Source organism: Amphibalanus amphitrite, unplaced genomic scaffold (assembly GCF_019059575.1).
Source record: "Amphibalanus amphitrite isolate SeventyFive unplaced genomic scaffold, NRLGWU_Aamphi_draft 000990F_arrow, whole genome shotgun sequence".
NCBI lineage: Eukaryota > Metazoa > Arthropoda > Thecostraca > Balanomorpha > Balanidae > Amphibalanus > Amphibalanus amphitrite.
The window spans coordinates 83,168-100,013 of NW_024882484.1; the positions used below are offsets into that span (position 1 = coordinate 83,168).

The 16,846-nt window shown below is 50.2% G+C and overlaps 1 protein-coding gene across 2 annotated transcripts in view; it reads left to right on the forward strand.

The window, feature by feature from the left end:
• The first annotated feature begins 3,891 nt into the window (after positions 1-3,891).
• Positions 3,892-16,846, forward strand: part of LOC122368926 (E3 ubiquitin-protein ligase TRIP12-like) — an 82,742-nt gene continuing 69,787 nt past the window's right edge. For both annotated transcript variants that reach the window (XM_043343248.1, XM_043343249.1), the window contains exons 1-4: positions 3,892-4,039; positions 9,053-9,206; positions 11,868-12,029; positions 12,367-12,546. In XM_043343248.1, the coding sequence (XP_043199183.1) occupies positions 9,101-9,206; positions 11,868-12,029; positions 12,367-12,546 (448 nt within the window). In that variant the 5' untranslated portion in view covers positions 3,892-4,039; positions 9,053-9,100. The remainder of the gene's footprint in view (positions 4,040-9,052; positions 9,207-11,867; positions 12,030-12,366; positions 12,547-16,846) is intronic.

The window sequence follows — 16,846 nt, forward strand, 5'->3', positions numbered from 1 at the left end:
TCAAAACTGTAGTCGTGACAGACTGACAGTTCTTCCCGCATTTTTTTACATGGTAGAACGTGACGCCACTGAAGTCTGTCGTCATTTGTGGCAACAGTGGCGGCGGAAGGTAATTCTGGATGGGGGTGCAAAGTTTTCTCAAGGGGCCCCTCTGGAAGTTGTGGGCCCCCCCCCCCCTTCATTTTTTTTTTGAGTGATTTTTATTGATTTATGAAAAACGAAGATTTTGGAAAACTATCCCCATACACACAAGTTCTGTACCTAAAAGGTTTGAAATTGCAGTGCACCTACCTATCTCAAATAATGAAAGCATAAAGAAGCGAATGCAGCTAGTTTTTTATCGGCTAATATTTTAGTCTACATAGTCACCACCCGCAGCGTCTCAAACCACTTTTCTGGATCCGCAGTGGACCATTGAGGGCCTTACGAGACCGTTCCAAGAAGACCGTGTTTAGAAGCCCCTTGGAAACCGACCACATAGAGACTCCTCCAGACTTTTTTTTTATAAATTTAGCTCGAATGTTTGAATGGACGGATTGACAGAGCCGAAGCCCACGCTAAGCAGAGCTTGTTGCGTAGACCCCGACCCCTACCGTCCGATCGCGCAATTCCGGGTAACGGGAGAATTTAGATGCCAAAGTTTAACGTGCCCTTCAAAGCCGGACACGGCCTGTCCCACTCAACTGACTTCAACTGGCTGCGGCTGCTCCCACCAACCGCAGACAATCCCCGTCAGGAGTCTCAAATATCGAGCGCCGGAGAGTCTCGAACCCGGGCTCTCACTACCGGGAGTCCAATGCTCTACCAACTGAGCTACGGGACAGCCTAGACAGGCTTCAGACTTACATGACTTCCCAGACTGAATGAGCCCTCCGATCAGGGTCGGTCCCTTGAAAGTTGCTGAAAGGTTTCAGAAGGCAGCATAGGCTCGAAAGTCTTTTGGGGGCTGTCAGAAACCAGCATCGGACCCCCAAAAAGCCTGTATGGAGGCCCTCCAAAGCCGGGATGGAGGCCACAGGAGCCGATGTTTATCCTAAAGAGCCGGTATGGAGGACTGAATAGAGGAAAGGGGTCTCAGTGGGGCCTTCAGGGGCAAGCGTTTGAGCCCAAAAAGCATGTGTGGGGTCTTAGAGGCAGGTAGACCCCTGGGGTATGCAAGGGGTCCCAGGAGCTCGCGTGTGAGTCCAAATATTTGGCTGGCGGCTACCAGAACTAGCATGGGGATTCTTAGAAGCCGCTTACCTAGATCCACATTTCATGGGTCATGAGTCCCAAGAGTCGATGTAGGGGCCATAAAAGCCGGTGTAGGGCCCATGGCCCAATAAGTTCCGACATTGAGACTCTCAGAGGCCGGCAACGGGGCACCAAGAGCAGATAAAGTGCCTCAACAAGCCAAAATGGGGCCTGAGAATCAGTGTGGAATTCCAGGAGCCTGCGTGAGCTCTCGGAGACCTTCGTACTTCGTAAGGTCCACAAAGGTCGTTGGGTCCTCTGAATCTGAACTCTGCGGGACCCTCAGAGGCCAGCATGTCTCCTGGCACCTGCCTGCGTTGAGTTGAGACCCTCCGAGGCTGTCGTAGGGTTCTTCAGAGGCCAGCGTTGGCCCTTGAAGCCTTCGTTAGGCCCTAGAAGCCGTCAAGAGGGCCCTCAGAGGTCAGCATGGCCCCTGGAGCCTGCCTGCGTCGAGACGCTCAGAGGCCGTCGTGGGGCCCTCAGACGCCAGCGTGGGCCTTTGGAGCTTGCGTTGGGTCTTAGAGACCATCATGAGGGCCCAGGAAGGTCGTCGTCAGGGCCCTCAGCCCCTCAGGGACCGTCCTGGGGTCCTCAGAAGTTGTTGTGATGGCCCTTAGAAGCCTTCGGAAGGATCATCAGAGGTCGTCAGGAGGGTCCTTGGCCATAGTGAGGGTCTTCATGGGCCCTCAGATACCTTTGCAGGGCTCTCAGAGGCCTTGGTAAGACCGCTAGAGGCCATCGTTAGGGCCCTCAATAGACCGTTGCAGGGCCCTCAGATGCCAGCATAGCCCCTGCAGCCTGGTTGTGTTGGGGCCCCCAAAGGCCGTCGCTGGGCTGTCTGAAGCAAAATGGGCCCTCAGACTTGAGTTGGGTCTAGGGCCGTCACGAGGGCCCTCAGAGAACGTCGTAGAGGCCAGCGGGGCCCCTGGAGTCCTGTGGGACCCTCAGCGGTCGTCATGAGGGCCCTTAGTGGTCGTTATAGGGCCCCAAGGGACATAGGTCGTCATGAGAGCCCTCAGAGATCATCGTAAGGGCCCTCAGAGGCCGTCATAGGGCCCTCAGAGGCCAGTGTGGCCCCTGGAGTCTCCTTGAGGCCCTGGAGTATCTGTGGGACCCTCAGCGGTCGTCATGAGGGCCCTTAGTGGCCGTTGTAGGGCCTCAGGGGACAGAGGTCGTCGTGGGAGCCCTCAGATATCGTCATAAAAGGGCCCTCTGAGGCCGTCGTGCGGGCCCTCAGATGCCGCATGGAGCACCAAACGCGGCTCGGGACACTTCTAGCCGGTGTGGGGGCCCCAAAGACTAGCATTGGACGCTCCTGACCATAATTGGACATCCCGGATGATTCCACATCAGTGTTCGTTTCCCGATCACTGGTTTTCGGGAGAAAATGTATTGGATGGTGCGACGGGCCCCTTGTACAGATTTTGGGGGTGCAAAAAGATATGTTTGCACCCCCATGTTTTTCGATGGGGGTGCAGCTGCACCCCCTGCACCCCCTATTCCGCCGCCACTGTGTGGCAAGCCCATCAAAGCCTCGAAAACGTTTAACGGCCATAATATGTAATATTGATGTCCGGAGGGATCCTGAAAGTTTGGTGACGATATCCGCTATTGACAGAAAAAGAGAGGGCGGGCCGTTTCGCCCCCCCCCCCCCAAGAGTGCGCGGGCTAAGAAGGGCTTTTTTCCAGATGGTTTCAGAGGACCCCTCGGTTGGCCTCAGGGCTCGCTGTTGGCTTCAGAGCTCTCAGTCGGCTCTGGGTTCTGACTTCTGAATGCCTGTGTTGATCTCACAGGACGTTCGGTTAGCGGCCTCAGAGGGCCTTCTGTTGACTTCAGACTTAGGAAGGCCCTCTTTTGGCCTACTCGGTGCTTACAAACTACAAAGCCTTTTTAGAAGACTCTCTGTTAGCCGACTTACATGGGTTCTCTGGGGTCAACATAGGGTCATCGGTCATCTGAGACCGTGCTACTGCGGCCAACTGAGGGTCGTATGAAGCCGCCGGGGATCTTGTCACTAGGCCATCTGAGGGCTTTTTGAGACCACCAGAGGGCACTGAGGCCATCCGTCTGCCTCAGGACCGTCTGCTGATCTCAGAAGCCCTTACTAGTCTTTAGGGTTCTCTAAGGCCAACATGACGGCTGCCGGTATCGTTTGGCCAGTCTGAACTCAGGGGGCCCTCGCTTGGGATCTGAAACCAATCAGTGTGACCTCTGCTAGTCCCCTAGGATCCTCTAGAACGTTACGGAAGCAAGGCTGAGCAGTGAGCAAGGCCAAGGCTATATAACCTATATATATAAGGCTATATAAGGCTATATAGAGCAAGGCCCTCTACGGAGCGAATTCTTTTATGTCAAGCGCAAGCTATGATTTCGATTTTCGCGGCTTACCTGCAAGACATGTCTGATATTGATAGGTAGCGGAAAGGGAACCACCCGGCCGTTTTAGCCATTTTTATGTTAAAATTTTCGCATCATCTTAGTTGCAAAAATCAATCAGTTGAATTTTCCAGTCTTTTGATTTGATCGATATATCGTGGCTATTATCTTTGAAGCTGGGTGCTGGCACGCCACCGTCATAATAGCCGACAGCTAAAGGCGGCGAACGCACGGGGGGCATCCTGCTCAGCTGATCGCCCACGACCCGAGGGCATCGCGGAGCGTGAGGGTGGTGCAGTTTTGTCCGCGTCGTTGTATATTTTCGGGAATACTTGCTTTCTGTGCTCGTTTTTGGCATAAAACTGTTGAAGAAGAATTCGAGGAAGCTTTTAAGCTTAGATATAAGGCTATCTGTGACCTCTTATAAGGGTGAGTTGCTGAAGAGAGGACTTTTGTATGTGCGTCACTTTTGCCTACCTTTTAGGTCCTAATTCTTTTGTTTTATGTATTTTACGCTCAATTTTTTCCCTGAATTTCCTGCCCCCTCAGTACATGAGAGGTTTATAATGGGGCTTTTCAGATTTTCAACCCAGAACCTCAATTTCTGATTGTGTTATGTAAAAAAGCACATTTCATTTTGTCTAAGATGGCTGTCCTGGAGCATTTCATGAAGCAGGATGTCTGTTCCTGGTGTCATTTGAAAGATAAATTTTTGTTGAATGATGAATTTGTCTTTTTTCCTTCAAAATATTTTTGTTTCTCTCAATTTTTCTTTGACTTCCTGTTTCAGGTTCTGTGTCCACAAACAGAAGGTACCAAAGTCAATTTCAAGGTGACTGCTCGGCCAATTATATTTGAGCAGCTTTGACAGCTCAACTTCTCAAACTGTAAACAGAAATTAATAATTCAATAACAGACAGCATGATTCTCTATTTCTCGGAGTTATAAAAATATGATATGGGAGCAGCAGTATTTTTTCATAACTTTATTTGTATTTGTTGGAACTTTAAGGGCAGTAGTAATATTCAAGTAACAAGAACAAGTCAAAAGCAAAGACTGCTTCCTGGTTACTCACAAGTTCATGCTTTTTTGTAAACAGTATCTTTCTAAGGATCAATTTTTCAGTCTCAGTTTAATATGGACACTGCGACTTATTTATAACAGATAGTTGGCATGTAATATGTGCAGATTTTGCCAATTTCAAATGTCATTCACTACAGATCAATTGTTTTCTCCTTATATTTAATTTCAGGGCCAAGACAATTATATTTCCAGCCTCCAGGGAAGTTGAGTATGTGTATTAATATTTTGAAAGTTACCTAGTTCTTTGATATTAATTGCTTAAAAGGATACCACACAATCAAACTTAAGACTGGTTGTAGATAAGCCATTATGCTATTCATTTTACAACCAATTTTTCTTGTGATTCCACTGTCAGAACTTCTGTTTAGCAACCTAACATACTTTTATTGTCCTTTTGGAGCTACCTACTGTTCAACTAAGATATGATTTGCCCTGACCTGACCCTTTCTCAGAATATGAAAAGGTGCAATATCTTTACTAGGCATCAGGTACTTATTTAGATGTTGTGCATAATGAAGGTAATAGGTATTAAACAACAAACCTAATGGTAACCCAATCATGAAAGATTTTCTGAAAGGATTTTTTCTTCAATTTTTTTTTTGGCACAACTGAGTTGTCTCATAATTTTATGTACCTGCATAAATGCTAGCATTTAATTGATATTCGGTTCAGCAATCTGCTTGTCTGGATTTGTTGTGTAGGTAGTGCAAGATACTATCTCAGCATTTAAACAAGGCACCCTTGGACATGCATGAGTGTCTTCAGTTCATTCTAAACATTCATGCATGACAACTGGTGGAGGTACTTAGCAAATTCAGTAAGGTCTGCTCAAAGCTTCATTTCCTGTTAGACATTGAGTATGGAGCTCATTGAATTGGGCATAATACATCTTACTCAAGCATGATGTTTGAGAACCACTAGAAATGGTGGGATGAGAGCAAAGTTTGGGGTAAAGACGTTTTATAATAATTTTGAAATTTGAAGTTGTTAAACTAAGTATTGGAAGCCAGAAATGCTCCAGTCATCATTCTTAATTCAAAGTGAGAAATGAAGCTCTGAAAACCATGTTGTGGTCAGCATGAGTGTCTCAAAACTGTCAACAGGACTAAATGGACCAGGTTCTTAAGACTCCAAGCTGATAGTGTGACAGGTGATAAAAAGACCTTTTGGACAAACATTTTTCAGTAAGCCCCTCAGGTGTAAACTTGTAGGAAAATGATGCAACACCAGGTTGAAATGTTTCACAATAACCAAGGTGATAAAGCTGGCAGCTAAAAGGATGATATGTGCTTTTTCCAATTTTGAGGTCCTGTTTCCCTGAAATTCACAGATCAATTAGCTTTTGTGTCAAAACTGCTATGCCTAGGTTCCTTTGTGAACATTGGAGAAGTATGGGGAGGTAATTATGAGTGGTGCTCACTGATCAGTGCTAAGGATTTATGGTGATTTATAATTTTATGTGACAGGTGATGAATGCTCAGTATTTGATGGATCTGCATTTGTTATCCCAGGAACAGACTGGGGATGTCATTTACCAGGCATGTCAGCGACATTCGGCGGAAATGTCGCCGAATATCACACCATATCAGCCATTTCCATCTTCCTCTACTTGAAAACGGCAACTGATGTTAGTCAAAGCAAGTGGTTATCAGCGATGAATTTTGGCTGAGTCTAACTTTGGGAACAACATATCACTGGTAAGTCAAAATTGTGATGCAATATTTCCAATGAAGGGTGGGAAAAGGCACAAATTTTAACGTTTCTGGCTCAGACTGGTTTTAAGTAAGAACAGAAAAGAAGATACAATGGGGCCAAATCCCCACGCCCCTTATTGGTACTTACGTCCAGTGAAGTTTTGGAGTCAGGCGACGCTATCCAAAAGTGTCAGAAAGCCGATCGATTACGCTATCTCTTATGTTTACGACCAGTGAGCTATTTGTCTTGTGTCGAAAGTCAATCCGACTTAATTGCCGGTAAACTTGATTAATCTACAGTTCTATGAGGTATATTATTTTGAGGATGTTTCAAATACCTCCTGCGGACTTTGTCGCTTGTTGCTGCTAAGTCGTTATTATGCATATTTGGCTGAGGGGTGGTACCGAAACGGCACTGCTCCATGACCTCATGCGGTGGTGGTCACGTGAACAGCCTGTCCTAATCCAATGGGCAAAATATCACTCAAAATCCAGCCATAAAATCGATTCCAGCCTCGCCCGTTGCCATAGCTATCAGGATGGTTCACGACAGACTGTCGTGGGTCACCAGATACCCCCGGTGCGAGCATAGCCCGGTCGGGCCGCACCCCGCACGGGTACACTATTGATCTAGCGTCGCGCGCGATACGATACCATTCTGTCGTTGCGTAAGAACTGCGTCGGGAGATGCGACCGCTCGTTCTCTGGCCACCATTGACGGAGGTTTTGTGAAGTATCGATAGCAGCGTAGTTCAAGAAAGATGGCGTCGCGGAAAACCGGACCTTACGACGAGCATTGGATGTGACAGTATAAGTCGAAAACAAGATCGCTCGGTGACAGGCGTGCCGTGTGCATTCTTTCTATGGGGTATGGATGCTCTGGTTAAACATGAGAGCAAATTTTTACAATACAGAGCATCTTTCATATTTAATTTTATACCTTTTGTCATCTAAACGTGTGACTCATTCTAACTTCTCTGAGTGCAGCACAATTTTACCGAGCACTGAATCGAAAAGCCTCAAAATTTCTGAGATCGCCCACCATCTTTTTTGTTTTTGTTTTTGTTTTGTTGGGTTAGGCCCTTTCGGTCTGACAAGACCATTGCAGAGCCGGAAGGATGATGGGAATTAGGGGAGACATTAGTCTGGGCGAAGACCCTGGTGAGTCGCCGGGGCTGAGCCCGTCCGAACGGACAGGCCGACCAGCCCCTTAACCCGCGCCCCACTGGGGTCTGTGTATAACACGCCCTACTGGGGGGGGGGCTATTCATAGCCCCCCCTCCTAACTCCGAAACTACTGGGCCGATCGTCAAAATTCAAACGGCGTCTGATAGCCCCGGAAAAACTGTCGAGCGAAACCTAATTTCATTGACCTCGAGGTCACCGATGACGTCACAGGTCAGGTCAAAGTAAAAATTATTAGCACTTTGGCTTGTTCACATTTTGGGCTCTGGCCGCCGTCTTACAAGTCAGATCAGGCTCATTTTTGGTTTCCACACTCGTGAACAGATGCTCTAGATACCTTGAGGGTACCAAACTTGTACTTTGATTTTCAGGTCAGGGTCAGGTCATCACAGGTCACGAAAATATTATATCATGCGTCGGTCACGTGACACATGTTTTATGGTCCATTTAGGCCATAGATTTCGAATTTGATGTCGTCAGTGTCATTCAAGGTCATTTTGAGTCGAAATAAGCTTAGGTCAGGTCACTTTCAGGTCAAAAAAGGTCAAATTTTGAAGTTGAAATTTTTCAACAAAAAAGGTGTCTATTGGATGCAGTTTGAGCTCAGGAACACGATGGCGCCATTTATATTGGTGTACGATGCCAAATACGTACTGAAAAATTGATTTGAAAAATTAATAATTGTGAATTTTTTGCAATAATGCGTATAACTTGGCCATTTTTGAAGATATTTAGCTAAAACTTGCTAGAGTTAGTCATAATCATGCGTTCTGTCACATATATTCCGGTTTTTTCGAAAAGTCGAAAACTTTTTGAAAAAAAATATAAAAATATAAATTTTGAATATTATTATATAAAATTTTCGAAATTTTCAAAATTTTGAAAATCCGAGATAGCAGTTTGATAGCGCGGTCAATTTTGAGTTCTTTCATGCAAAGAAATTGGATCTAGCTTAAAAACTGAGCTCTTGGGAGTGATTGCCGTGGTTCAATGTTTTGCGTCGAAATCGGACGAACATGACGTCACTCTGACGTCATTTCCGGCCGACCTATGGTAGCTACGAAGTTCAAATTTAGACACAAGGTGTCAAATTGATGCAGCCGAAGGTACTGAAAGTTTGGCGTCGATTCGTCAAGCGGTTTGGAAGTTATTGCAGAAAAACGGGAGGGGGGGCTATAAATAGCCCCCCCCCCCCCAGTGGGGCGCGGGTTAAGCACTCACCGCACCCGGCAATGGTTGTGCTCTTATTGGACATTCCCGCATGGGATAAAGTTGCCCGTCCAGCCCGTAACAGGGGGTTGGGGCGCGGAGAAGGATTTGATTGTCCTGGGGATGGAAATGACGGAACGGTGACCCACCATCTCTGACAAGTGACGACGTGATCCCGTCTCCCTGTTGACTCCCCTTTAGGACCACCTATTATTTAGGACTTCCACCACTGTCGCTGCTTGCCCCCTGTGACACACCGCTCCGTCGACAGTGCCCCAGCGGCCGCGTGGCATGCCGGCCCCGCCAGTTCGCGGTTCGAATGGCCGACCCCGATAGCGCGGACGGCGGCGCAGACGACTGCATCGCGCGCCGGCTGCGCTCCTCGAGCCGACAGCAGAGACACAGGTCCACCGAAGGCGGCTCCGGTCAGTAAGGGAAGGGGGTAGGGGAACAGGGGTGCGGTCAGTGAGTGAAGAGGTAGGGGAATAGGGGTGCGGTCAGTGAGGGAAGGGGGTAGGGGAATAGAGGTACAGTCAGTGAGAGGGAAGGGGCGCGGGCAATGGGGAAAGGTCGGAGTAGGAAGGGCGCCGGTCAATATGGGAGGGGGAACTGGTGGGGATCTGGTCAGAGCTGGAAGAGGGACAGGGGCCCGGTAAACACGGGAAGAGGGACAAGGGTTCATTAGGACCGGTTGAGGGCAGAGGGCAGGGATCCGGTCAGTGCTGGGAGTGGGTCAAGGGTACAGTCGTGTACAGGTTGATGGTCCCCTACTCTTTATCCACCGGGTTCCTATGGCTCAGCATTGGCAGCAGCCGCCTGGTACCGGTAGGCTGTGCCGCATGACCCGAGAGTGAAGCGGCACAGCCTACCCACGCCGTTTGACATCGGCTCGGGTCGCCGGGTGGAGCGCTTTGTAGACCAGCTGTCGCGTCAGACCAGCGCGGGGGGAGGGGCTCGTCTCGGTGGTTGGCGTGGGCTGGCGAGTGGTGTGGGGCGTGTTGGTGGACCATGGGGGCTGGGCGGGTGTGTGTGGTCACTTGCTGCAATGCACATTTTGCGTCGCTTAACAATTGCATTCCTGTTTTTGCTAAGCACAATGCACGGAAGACCCAGCGAATATAATCTTCTTGGTGATTTGGCACGGTATCGAGGCAACCATAGGTCTTGTGCCACATATATGCATGATATTTAGGCAATACGCTTATGGAAATGGTAGATTGATCGGATTGATCCTGGATGTCAATTCGTATGCTAAATGTCGACATGTATTAAATGAACGGATGAATGAATCAATCAATCAATCGACAATCGACATAAAGATATAAAACCGTATAAATGGCTCGCAACCACTAAAATCAAACCAGATCCTAACTCGGAAAAGTAGCCGGAGCCCCGACGAGGCTCGAACCGGGACTCCACGTTGAAAGTTTTGCCAATGATCCATCATCATTCCACCAAGCTAGAGCGACCGGCACCCGAAACCACAAAAACATTCATTAACTTTGCTGCCGACCTCCCGGCCCCGCCGCCCGCCCGGCCAGAATTTGCCCCGTCCGTGGCCATCATCCGGTGTAGCTCAGCGTAGGAATGCTAGACTGTCAAACTGACCTGTAGTGAGAGGCCCGGTTCGAGACGCTTCGCGTGCTGGATGTTTATTTCTGTGTCCGAGGCAATGCGATTAGTCCACTTTTCAGAAAGATTATTTGGTGACAGGTCTGTTTTCTTTCTTTGCTGCAATTCATGAGGAGACCGTATGGACCCTTACCTGTCCTTCCGCACCCCACTTGGGAGATGGGTGTTTGAACCCCCCTGGCTTTTGTGAATATCTCTAAAGCGAATTTTTGAAGGGTGGATTACGATCGGTTCTCTGCGACAAGTGACCACACACACCCAGCCCCAGGTCCGCTCACTCCCTCTCCACATCACCCCCGCCCCACACCACACTCCAGCCCGCCTCATCCACCGAGCCGAGCCAAATAGACAGGCCTGACCCTTACCCCACCCCCTCCCCCCAGCCGGTGTAACGCAGCGTCCGGTCAAATCGCTCTACAAGGCGACCCGAGCCGGTGTCATACAGTGTGGGTAGGCTGTGCCGCTTCACTCTCGGGTCATGCGGCACAGCCTACCGGTACCAGGCGGCTGCTGCCAATGCTGAGCCATAGGAGCCCGGTGGATAAAGAGTAGGGGACCATCAACCTGTACACGACTGTACAGTCAGTGCGGGGAGGGAGACATGGATCCGGTCAGTACCAGTTGGGACACGGGGCAAGAGTAGGATCGTCACGGAGAGGTATGGTATAGGTATATGTATTGGGTTGGGTCCAGGGAATAGGTCTTATCTTATGAGTACAGGCACGGACAGGGTCGCGGTCAGTATTTGGCAGGATAGGTCGGCGATGGGAAGGGGGTATCGGCCGTATTTTTGACGAGATAAGTGATTGAAAGTTTGAACGGTTGATTGGCTCATGGTTTGTTTGTTTGTTTGTTGTTTGTTTGTTTTGTTGGGTTAGGCCCTTTCGGTCTGACAAGACCATTTCAGAGCCGGAAGGATGATAGGAATTAGGAGGAGACATTGGTCTGGGCAGGCACCCTAGAGAGTCGCCGGGGCTGAGCCCATCCAAATGGACAGGCCGACCAGCCCCCCAAGCACTCTCTGCACCCGGCTACGGGGTGCGCTCCCTCGGGAGCAGCGGCGCCGCTCCAAGGGAGCAGCCCGCATGAGATAAAGTTGCCTGTCCAGCCCGGAGAGGGTTGCGGCGTTGGGGACAAGGATTTCAGTATCCTGAGGATAGAAGCACGGAACGGTGTTGGGCTCATGGTGTTGTAGCTTTCCTTATATTTGGATGTACGTCGTACGAGCCACTACAATATTTCATTCGAAAACTGCATTAATTTCTGTTTTACGAGCACATTCTGAAGTACAGATAAGAACTTTTTGTTGTTTTCCTGGACCACATCGCTTACGTGCCCTTCATGCCCAGTAACTTTCCACGTTTTTCCTTGATCCTTGCCTCTCATCCCTTTGTTCCACCTGCTAACTTTATTTCTATGCCTGCTACTCTGACCGTAGATGGTGCTGCCCTCAGACGCCGGCGGCTCGAAGCGTAGTTTGTCGGTCGATCACCAGAGCGGCGTCACTGAGCGGACCAGACGGGCGTCTCGCAGTCCGTCGACTCAAGGGCGGGCCGAGAAAAGACGTCGCGTGAGCACGCCCACCGAGCGGCCGCAAGAGGCCAAGAAGCGACACCGTAAGTTCGTCCTCTTGTGCTGTGCCTTTGCGGTGTGTTTGTGTCAAGGCCGTTTGTGTTTTTGGAGCGTAAATTACTGTCCAATTTTTGTTATATTGTCTGATAAACCACGTGCAAACTGGCTGTTTCAGTTTCGTGGTAGGAGAGTCCGTATTCGTTTTAAGATACCTCGGGATAGCTATACCTGTCTGAAGCCCTTAAACTGTACTGTATGGAGGCATTGGCTGCAGATCTCCCGGCTGGTTCAGTATCTGAGCTCGTCTCGTTGGCTGGGTGCCGGTCTCAGTGACCGCTCTCTGCGCGGAGGGTGACCACCGCTATCCATTTCTGCCTGCAGGAGGCAGCAGCGGCGGCAGCCGTAAGACCGTGTCTCGGTCTCCGGAGCCGTCTACCAGCGGTCAGCAGCCGCAGCAGCAGCAGCAGCAGCGGGCGGCCAGCAGCCGACACCGCCAGCTGGAGCCGTCGGCGGCGGCAGGCCCGGCCGCCCCCGCCCCCGCCCCCGCCCGCACCGGCAGAGGTCAGTCGCGCACCAGCCCGGCCCGGCCGCCACCCTTTGTTCCCGGGTCCGCGTCCACCCGAGACTGGCAACCCTGTTTGTCGGCTGTTGACTGGCCCTTGAGTGTTGAGAGTGGCTGTTAGGGGGGGGGGGGGGCTGTTTGGTCTGTCGCTGACTTGGGTTGTGTGTGTCCCAATGCTGTTTTTAACTGTTGACGGTGTTGTCCCCCAGACATACAGTAGTCGGCGTTTGAGCCTCACAAGTCCGGATTGTTCCGGTGGTGTAGGCTAGGGGGTCGTTCAGTGAGTTAGAAACGCTAGAAACACTAGGAGGGTCGTTTTATAGCGCAGCAAACTCTTAGCGTCTGAGGGACATTCTGTTCTGTTCCTCTCTTTTTTTCTGCTTGGTCAGTGTGGCAATTTAATGCAAGGGTAACTTCAGATCAACCCACCGGATCATGCCTTAGCTACACCTGCTTAAAAATTGATTTAGATGTTTTGAAAAGTGATACAGGCGTTTTCTTTAATGAGATGAACTCGACGTGCCTTTTGTTGACAAAATAGCCGCTGATGAACGGGCGCTGATGAAGTTTGCCCCCTCCCCTCCACACTGAGTACCTCACTCGTGTCCCCTTCACTAGCGTCTGTCGCCTCCGGGCCAACCGTCCACCATCTGGGGGCTTCCTTCCGGACGCACCGAGCGACATCGCTGTTAGGACGTCTGTGCGGCTTCTCTCTGACTTGCTCGTCGTTCACTGACGGAACTGGGGCACATAATTCTACTTTTGAATTTGTGCCGTGGACGAAGCACTGAAAGTGTTTTCACTGACGGAGAGTGACATGACTCACCTTGTGGCGCTATGGGGACGATTTATAAAATTTTGCCGATTTACAGTATTTACTGGACTAAATTTGTTTTCCGTGTGTTTGATAAATGTCTGGGTGTTTTTGACTTTTTATGATATTCCATAGCCGACATTAAAAAAGATCTTAATTTCTATTTTATATCTCAGTTTTCTTCATCTACTTGGTATTTTTAACAATCCATCATTGCTCAACAGTATAAAGTATCTACTCATCCTGTCAGGCGCTTACACTCTATGGGCGGTAGTATGGATGAGTGAGTTATGAGATGGGTTTCATTCATCTCCGGCCGTAGCATCTTTCCAATTTCAAACGTCTCCACTCTTGAGGCAAATACAGGGTCCAGGATGTGTTGTATGTAATGTGAGCTCTGGTGAATTTGCTGCGCTATACGAGTCTTGCTTCACTGATCAATATCATCGATGGATGTAGTTATTAAACGTGGTGGTCTAACGGTACATGCGAATTCATGCTAGCGACGCCTGCGTAGTCGAGGGACGGTGATAAGCTAATTGGATCAATATAAGCCTGTCTCGAAAACAACACCGAGCGTAAACTAAACGTTCACAGATAGTGCAATCTCCCGAGGTCAGAAGGTCAAAGGTCTCTACTGGTGTTCGCCAGTTAATTCCACCTCGGAAGCATGCGTCTAGGTAGCCAATGATAACAGAGTGTTGTCGCTCGGAACTCTTGGATGGGCCCCAGGCTCTTTCTTTTCCCTGTATCTTTTCCCAGCATCATTTTTTTTTTTTTCACGGGGTTGAGCTGATGGTCAGTGGTCACTATGCGACTATCTTTGTCATTGTTTAACTCAGGCAATAGTCCGTCATATTTACGTCAGCCTGAATGACATTTCCATATGTCTGGTCAGAACGTGAAGTAGTTGCTAAATAAAATATCGACAGTGACCGGTACAAGACGTCCGGTCCGGTGCTCGCCGTCAAAACTTTAACGCTGCGTGCCCTCGGTGTGGCCGCGCTGTTCCTAAATAAACCCGGCCGACATTTCAACACAGTGGTTCAACGGAACAACAGATGGAAACATTTCAGTGAAATCAATGTTTATACGCTGTCTGCTTCAGCGTCATGCGTCTTACGTGGACCAAGACCGTCTCTAGCGATGGTCGTTGAAAGCAAAGATCGTTCCATTGGCTTATGCCTGATGATAGAGTCCCATCTGAGGTCACTCTCACACCTCACCGTCCCATTCCCTGAGTGGCCAAACCGAAGGGATGGCTGCAGAGAGCGGTCCAGTCAGGCCGACTCGTCGTCAATTTGGCAGCTGTGCCGGCCCGAGGGGCTATTCTGGTCGGACGGACGGCGACTCGGCTCCCTGCCGGCCTTTACACACCTTCCCCGGCCGAGTGGAGCGCCCACGGCCCGAGCCGCCGCCGGCCGGGCCACCGTGCCATGTGCGCAGCGAGCCACCCGTGTCACCGACCCGGCCGGCGACCTGCTGCACGTATCGACCCCGCGCAGACGGCCCAAGGTCGCGTGCCGTCCGCCCCGTGACGGCCGCCGACCGCCCTTATTGCCGCTGATTGCAGGCGGAGCGCGTGTATGACAGGGCTCGTCAGGTCAGGTCGGACGGCCGTGGCGGCCAATGACCTGGACGTGGACGTGCTCGGAAGGCCGTGCTCGCGGCGTGCTCGCGGCGTGCTCTGTGGGGCGGATGGGGTGTCCGCCGACCCTCTGTCTCTGGGCTCGTAGAGAGTGGGAGGTGTGGTGGGGACGGACTGACGTGCCAGGGCCGGCGGTAAAGGTTGTGCGTTACAGAGAAAAGGCGGCACTGAAACTAGGGCAACGCGTGGCTGGGCCGGTGAATCTGCTGTATACGAATATTTGTTTGCGGTGGTCTTGATTGCGAATAGGTCCCAGTATTCATCCATAAACAACAACGGACTGAGTGACCTATTGAGTTTTGATACACTGGTTTTCAGCGTCATCTTTATTTTTTCTTTGCTCCCGAAGCCGACAATGCACTGCTTACTATGCGATGGTGGCTGCGATTTTCCGGTGTAGCTCGGATCCGTTTTTATAGAGTCAATTACGACATATTTCTGCACGGAAGTGTTGGTTAGGTGACCGGTTCGTTGTCACAACGAACACGGTCACATTTCTTCAGCAGCAGACAGCAGAACCTACGTTTATTTTCGTGCTTTTGCTCATACAAATGTTTGGTATAAGATCAATATATCATTGACTACTAACGTGCATATCTTTGTGGTTGATATTTAGGAAGCTGCTAATCGGTTACGATATAGCCACAATATTTGCTTGGCGGTAGTGCATTTTCTCTACCTTTTTCAATACAGTATCTACCACGTCTTCTGTCGTGGTGTGGTGGCTGCTCAGTTTGGCTGTTAAGAGCTGGACTATCAGGCTAGCATGGTATGTGTCAGGGTGTGGTGGTCTGTGTATTGGTCGTTTGTGTATGCTGTAAGTATTGTTTGTACTCTTGAGATATAAGCAAATCGAAGTCATTGGGTGTAGGTATCTGCGGCAGCTGCCATCACCTTGGTCGAGTACACATATGAATGAGTGTTTGTTATGTCCATAATCACATATAATATGTGGGTGTGCGAGTGACGGACGGTGTAGCCTGCGGTGACCCCGGTATCTGAGCACTCCCCCCCCCCCCGCTTCCAGCGCCAGTATCAGGCGTGTCCGGGTGTCCCGGGGGGGGGGGGGTCTGACCCCTCCCTGTCGAAGTGTTTGCTCGCTCGGTGCGGACCGCCCAGTCGCCTATCTACGATAAGACTGTCGGGCCGTCCCCCCGCCGACCCGCGCCCTGGACCGCCGTGCGTGTGTGTGGCTGTCCATTCCTTGGTCCGCCGCCGCTGTCAACGCTGCTGTGAGTGCTGATGGTGCTGTGAGAGACTGAGAAGGGACAGTGGCTGTGTTGGTGGTATATTCGAGGCAGGGGTCGCGTCGCGTCTCGTGCTGGTGCTGTGACGCGCCACTCAGTGTGGTTCAGTGCGGGAAGTGGCCGGTAGTGTTAGATACAGAGACAACCTCTGGAAAACGCAGTAGTGTGAGATAGTCGGCATTGAAAGTGCTGTGGAGTGTGTGATGTAACGTTTTGGTGCCTCTTGAGCGGCCCGATACAGCCGTCGCGTTATCAGGTTGGTGAGTAATTGTGTGAAGAATAAACTGAAGATGTTTCAATGCCAACCCAATCTCACTGTGACGGAACACTATTCGCGATTAATGACTGGTTCATAGTGGCTCTCTCTAGTTAGTCAATCCATGCCCTTGATCCCGACGCAAATAAGCTGCAGATTGCGGCATTTCTGTCTTCGCTCCGTAGGTGTCTTCGCTAGCTCATGGGTTACGGCATTCATCCCAGAACAACTCTTTGTGCCCCGTATGAGCCGGCTGTGACCTGTGTGTAGCCTGTCAATGATACTGTGAGCTGTGACCTGTATGCGACCCGTGTCTAACCCGCTGTGCCCCTGT